The sequence below is a fragment of the Terrapene carolina genome, unplaced genomic scaffold (assembly GCF_002925995.2).
Source record: "Terrapene carolina triunguis isolate 2854851 unplaced genomic scaffold, T_m_triunguis-2.0 Scaffold68, whole genome shotgun sequence".
NCBI lineage: Eukaryota > Metazoa > Chordata > Testudines > Emydidae > Terrapene > Terrapene triunguis.
In genome coordinates this window covers 1,505,271-1,512,140 of record NW_020664419.1, presented here as the reverse complement: position 1 = coordinate 1,512,140, position 6,870 = coordinate 1,505,271, and the positions used below count along the sequence as shown (strand labels likewise).

At 41.7% G+C, this 6,870-nt stretch overlaps 1 protein-coding gene across 1 annotated transcript in view; it reads right to left on the bottom strand.

Moving 5' to 3' along the window:
• The window catches only part of GDI2 (GDP dissociation inhibitor 2), a 28,793-nt gene continuing 21,923 nt past the window's right edge, over positions 1-6,870 (bottom strand). Inside the window, exons 7-11 of the mRNA XM_024200538.3 lie at positions 6,104-6,203; positions 2,852-3,023; positions 1,541-1,685; positions 1,067-1,121; positions 1-979 (exon numbers count right to left, since the gene is read on the bottom strand). Of these exons, the coding sequence (XP_024056306.1) occupies positions 824-979; positions 1,067-1,121; positions 1,541-1,685; positions 2,852-3,023; positions 6,104-6,203 (628 nt within the window). The 3' untranslated portion in view covers positions 1-823. The remainder of the gene's footprint in view (positions 980-1,066; positions 1,122-1,540; positions 1,686-2,851; positions 3,024-6,103; positions 6,204-6,870) is intronic.

The window sequence follows — 6,870 nt, the reverse complement described above, 5'->3', positions numbered from 1 at the left end:
TGGTTTCCAGAATTTGGCTTTACTTTGCAGTACAGAAATCATTTGAGCCTTTTCAAGAGACATCAGAAGCAGAGGCTCTGTCATATCAATACTGCAGTGCAGTTTGGTCCATCCAAAAAGCCACATGGGGTACAGAAAATACTTTCACATCATGCCTGCTTTGTAATTTGTTCTCTCAATTTTATTAGATTGACACACAAAGGAACCTTAGGCACAGTTGTCCCAACTGATGTAAACAGTTTTAGACGCTTAAGGGTGGGTTAGGTTCTGTGCCTAAAACTATGCCAACATTTGCTGCTACAATAGATGTGGGCTTTGTCCATAATACAACTTGCCACAAAGTTAAGATTGATGGGAAAGACTTTAGGGATGCTGTCCACAATAATGGAGTGCTCAGTTTAGAGTTTTCTTGGTATCAAGTCTGAATGGCATCTGTCAAGTTCACTGATCCACCAGAAGCACATAATTGGGGAATGGTTCACAAATGATTAAAAATACAAACGGTAACGTATCAATGAGTTATTTCAGTTTGCACCAAAGTCTAGGTCTGCAAAAAAAAGTTCAGTAGTCTGCTTTTTGCTTATAAGGTTAGTGAACAGTTAAATGTGTCAGTAATTAGCCAGATTCTGGACAGCAGCCCTACTAGAATGAAATTAACACATGATATCCAAAAGGGGAGCATTTACCAGTGCAGTACTCTTCAGTCTCTCAGAGATGTGATTACAAAAGCAGGCCTTACAATATTGAGTTTCATACAGTGTTCATTAAAGTTCCTTATATTCATATTAGCCGATTTAATTTCTCCTAATTAGACATTAGCTCATTACTGCTGCTCCTGCTCCCCATAGATATCGTTTTTCTTGCGTTTCATCTCTTCAAAGTCGAACTCTGATCCCATCATCCTCTTATAAATATCTTTGATGTCATCACACGTCGTCTCAAAGTGAGTGGTAGCATCATAGGTGCGAGAAATAAAGATCTGGAAAATAAGTTTTCAGGCTTAGTGTCTGGAGATTCTCCCCTTACATGGACACACCAATTGGATTGTTTGCCATTTCATACTAACCTGGCTTTCGGTTCCCAAGTCAGTAGGTGCAAACAGATCACTGATGCTAACAAACCTAGGAGAGAAGACATATTTCAGAATGCTTAAATGTTACCCAACCTCTCGAATCCCAGCACCTCAATGAAAGGTGAACCAATACAGGAGCCAGGTAACTTGTAATATGATCAAATGCCAAAGCCCTAGAGCAAGAAGTGCACATGAGGAGGTTTTTGGTGCTAGGATAGAGCATTGGAGCAGTTGTCTTGGGTGTGAGGGAGTAGGCTGAGTGAATATTCCAGTAGGAGTGGATGTATCTGCCATTGGCCTTCCGGCCTCCCTCATCTGCCCCATGACCTCTCAAGGTCAGAATACAACCAGAAGACACCCAGATTTGTCTTTGTGTGGCAAGTAATGGTTAACTAGTCCACTGTGCTAGTTTAGTAATCACTAATGCATATGTGCTGCTAGATTGCTGATGCAAGGTGGAAAGCTTACTTCTGTTCAATGGGCTCCAAGAGATCTAAGGCAGGTTTGATTTCTCTCTCTGGATCGCCTGTTTCCACAGTAGTACTAACAATGGCTATGTACTTCCCTTGCGCTGCCACATTGTGTGCAGAGGAGATCATGCAAACGTAGATATCTAGAAAAACATGAAAGTAATGAGAGTTGATCTACACCACATGCCAATTGAGAAGAGCTAGGAGATGCTGACCGTGACTTTGGATGTGAGCGGACTCACCCATAGCTGGGCCATGTGGATGTGCATTCACATTTCTGTTTCCCTCTTTTTCCTCCTAGAACTTGTTGCATTTGAATCTGGTCTGAGATCTAGTTTTAGTTCGTTGGGACAAGGATTTACATGTAATTCAGACCTCTACATACATCAAGCCCTTGGCGTAAGTGTAGGGGTTTTCATCTAAAATCCCACTGTAATTTCAAGGAGTTTTTACACCCAGTAGAGAGATCTCTGGCCACACAAACCCCCATCAGCTGATTGCACTAGGAACAGAATTCAGCCCTCTGCCTCCACTGCTTGAGCAAAGGAAGACAATAACTGACAGCATAAGAGAAGAGGTGGCCCTTCTCATCAGGCCAATCAACTGAGTTGGAAACTGGGCAGATCCAACTACATCCAGTATTGGACAGCTATGTATAAGCTAGTACATCACAAGCCTTCAAGCAAGTTTCAGGCATAAAAAAGTGTTTCCAGATCCAAGCTGAATTAGAAGCAGCAAGTTTCACATTCTGGCTCATGCCCTTGCACAGTATTGGACTGCAAACACTTAAATCCCTTGTCTGAATCCAAAGCATACAAGTATGAAAGCCTTGGTTTGGGGCCTAAATCAGTCTGAAATACAAACTTCACCTAAACCTTTTAGTTTTTCATGTAGCACTATTGGCACTTGGTGCTTCAGATACAGAGGTCCCTGCCTAGATTATCGGAGGGCAGCAAGCAGCTCAAACTTGGGTCCATAAAGCACTTGGACATCTTTGACAAGTGTGGGATTAGGAAGGGAGCTAGATCAAGACACTGAGGACCCCAAGAAGCAGCATTAAAAAGGAAGGTGATCTGTTCTTTGGGAGGGTGGCTTCCTGAAGTGGTTTTATTACAAACTGTTTAAATGTTTTCCTTGATGACTGATAAAGCTTATTACTTCACAGAAGCCTAAGACTTTCATTTGGCCCAGCGGAGGCAAGTCCACTTACTATGGATTTAATGAGCATGCCAATTCAAGTGCAGTCTATAGCAACACCTACTTATGCACCGACATGCTAAGCATTTAACAGCCACTCTTCCCCACACACCTGATTTCCGGTTGACCTGATTCTGTGGAATGATGATCTGGCAGGAATTGGCATCATTTGTGTTCTTGATTGGGTGGTTTAAGATACAGATGACTCGAATCACTAGGCCAACTTTTGTTACACGATCTGGGACATAACTGGGATCACAGATGAGTTGTTTGCAGCGAGCAACCTGCCAAGGATAGACAAAGTACAAACTTAAACTCCTCAAACTGGAAGAATAGTTTTCCCAGATGTTCTCAAGCACAGAGTAGCCTCTTCGCATCTCTAGTCAGAACTGATGAGATGCACTGCTGCTCACCAGCAACAAACAAAAACTATTTGAGATTTAGTTCCGTGAGGTGGTTGTTTCCAGTTGATTAGCCTGACAGTTTAGTGCAGTGTCAGATTTTCACAGCAGAGAAGTAAATGCTTAGAGCAATGAAGCCCCCAGTATGTTTGTCTAGTGTACATAAGAACATAAAAATGGCCGTACTGGGTCAGACCAAAGGTCCATCTAGCCCAGTATCCTGTCTACCGACAGTGGCCAATGCCAGGTGCCCCAGAGGGAGTGAACCTAACAGGCAATGATCAAGTGATCTCTCGCCTGCCATCCATCTCCACCCTCTGACAAACAGAGGCTAGGGACACCATTCCTTACCCATCCTGGCTAATAGCCATTAATGGACTTAACCACCATGAATTTATCCAGTCCTCTTTTAAACGCTGTTATAGTCCTAGCCTTCACAACCTCCTCAGGTAAGGAGTTCCACAAGTTGACTGTGTGCTGTGTGAAGAAGAACTTCCTTGTATTTGTTTTAAACCTGCTGCCTATTAATTTTGTTTGGTGACCCCTAGTTCTTGTATTATGGGAATAAGTAAATAACTTTTCCTTATTCACTTTCTCCACATCACTCATGATTTTATATATCTCTATTATATCCCCCCTTAGTCTCCTCTTTTCCAAGAGGAAGAGTCCTAACCTCTAATCTCTCCTCATAAGGGACCCGCTCCAAACCCCTAATCATTTTAGTTGCCCTTTTCTGAACCTTTTCTAGTGCCAGTATATCTTTTTTGAGATGAGGAGACCACATCTGTACGCAGTATTCGAGATGTGGGCGTACCATCGATTTATATAAGGGCAATAATATATTCTCAATCTTATTCTCTATCCCCTTTTTAATGATTCCTAACATCCTATTTGCTTTTTTGACCGCCTCTGCACACCGCATGGACATCTTCAGATAACTATCCACGATGACTCCAAGATCTTTTTCCTGACTTCTTGTAGCTAAATTAGCCCCCATCATATTGTATGTATAGTTGGGCTTATTTTTTCTAATGTGCATTACTTTACATTTGTCCACATTAAATTTCATTTGGACAACAAAATGGCAATCACTTAGTTTTGTGAGATCTTTTTGAAGTTCGTCACAGTCTGCTTTGGTCTTAACTATCTTGAGCAGTTTAGTATCATCTACAAACTTTGCCACCTCACTGTTTACCCCTTTCTCCAGATCATTTATGAATAAGTTGAATAGGATTGGTCCGAGGACTGACCCTTGGGGAACACCACTAGTTACTCCTCTCGATTCTGAGAATTTACCATTAATTCCTACCCTTTGTTCCCGGTCTTTTAACCAGTTCTCAATCCATGAAAGGACCTTCCCTTTTATCCCATGACAGCTTAATTTACATAAGAGCCTTTGGTGAGGGACCTTGTCAAAGGCTTTCTGGAAATCTAAGTACACTATGTCCACTGGATCCCCTTGTCCACATGTTTGTTGACCCCTTCAAAGAACTCTAATAGATTAGTAAGACACGATTTCCCTTTACAGAAACCATGCTGACTATTGCTCAACAGTTTATGTTTTTCTGTGTGTCTGACAATTTTATTCTTAACTATTGTTTCGACTAATTTGCCCGGTACCGACGTTAGACTTACCGTCTATAATTGCCGGGATCACCTCTAGAGCCCTTTTTAAATATTGGTGTTACATTAGCTAACTTCCAGTCATTGGGTACAGAAGCCAATTTAAAGGACAGGTTACAAACCTTAGTTAATAGTTCCGCAACTTCACATTTGAGTTCTTTCAGAACTCTTGGGTGAATGCCATCTGGTCCCGGTGACTTGTTAATGTTAAGTTTATCAATTAATTCCAAAACCTCCTCTAGTGACACTTCAATCTGTGACAGTTCCTCAAACTTCACATTTATATTGTGCAATCTTATGGATGTATCAATAGTAAGAATGTAGGGACATTGAACAAAAATTGCCTCATCAGCATCAGAGGGATTATGGTTATGAATGCATATGTCTAATCAGTGAGGTCATCTGGAGATTTGGAAACAGAATTTGAGCACAAGTTAGATATTTGGTCTATACAGCATCCATCATTTGTAGTTTTATTTAGATTCACCCTGGTATGAACTGTGCCATTTTTTAATGCTTTGAAGATTAAGAGGCATCTGTATTACAGAGATGGTTAGCCAGTGTGACAAATTCAACTCGCCCTGTAAAATTGCAAGCAAACTGGCAGATGAGTGAAGTGTTTTTAGAGCTGCCATCAGATATGGGCAAGTAGATTTTCTGCTTGGGCTGGTAAATTCTGATAGTTGGGCAAGGCTGATTTACTGAGTATCTGGGGAAACAGTAAGGAAATTCAGTGCCAGAAATACACAAACAACTAATGCATCTTAAGGCCAAGGCCAATTTTATATTTAGGTTAGATGCACTGACCGCTGCAAGGAAAGGTGTCTCGTTTTGATTGACCTGCCTCCTCAGCTTTCAAGGAACACAACAATCCTGACATACATCCAAAGTGAAGATTTAGGATAAAATCCCTCTGACGTTATTTTCTAAGTCTACTTCAAGTAACACGTGAAGTTCACCTGTTTAGATTTTCTTACTGTCTTTTTACCACATCACTCCAGTGGCACAGCTTTGGGAGCTTAAAAGCCACCTTAAGATTGAGTCAAAAATCCTGCAAGTTTACAATCTGATGGCTCAACCTCGTTTGGGTGCGTACCAACCCAAGCCTGAGTTCCTCAGACACCACACTTGCTTTTGCACTAATTGACGCACACCCCCCCCCCCCAAAGACAGCTTGGTCAGTTCCTGTAGTATTTCAGATGCCCTGCTAACTGTTAAGTTAAGCCAATATTAACTGATGGGGGTTCGCGCAAAAGCAAGTGTAGTGTTTGAGGAACTAAATTGAGAAGGAGATCTCTAACCGCAAATATTTGAGAAAAGAATCCAAAGCATTACTGTACCTCTCCTTCCGATTTCACACCAACCACTTTGCCATTTTCTATCACAATCTCTTCAATTGGCTTGTTCAGCATGTAGGTGCCTCCGTAAATAGCACTTAGCCTACAAGAGTAAGGAGACTTTAGCATAATGAAGCTTCACGTTTGCTACAGCCTTCTTATAGCTGATTGTTCATTTCCTCTGCCTTAGCAGGCAGCTGCATACGCTGGAAGTGACTGAGCTCCTGGTAACAGTTCCCTGGCCTCCGTAAGGAGTCAGAGCCAGGAGGCTTTGGAGAAGAAAAATCCCCTTCCCCCCACCCCACCTCGCCCAGGGAACACATGCCCTGCCCAAGTCTAGGTGACGGACTATTCCTCAGGCGGCCATTTAAATGATCAGCGAACCTTTAGTTTGGAGTCAGAAGTGTCTTATTCCTGTAACTCAATCTAGGGCCATAGTTTTACTGCCCAGGATGCCATTAAGAATATACTTCAGTGACTTCGACAGACTTGCTCCCAAATTCTACCAGCCCCCAAATATCTATTTTACAATTAACTTTTAAGAGCAGTTGCAGTTCTAGCCAAGATGTGCATCTTATTGTAGCAGTTGCTTATTACAAATATTAAGAGGAGAGGCCAATAATGTGGTAACTTAAGCAACTTCTTTTGAAATTGCATGGGAATTACTGAAAGCATAGACTCAACATGTGCAGTCACTACTTACTTCTTTGATTAAGAATCAAGACTGTCAATTTAAGGCCAAAGGAGGAAACTGAAGTGAACTATCAAGA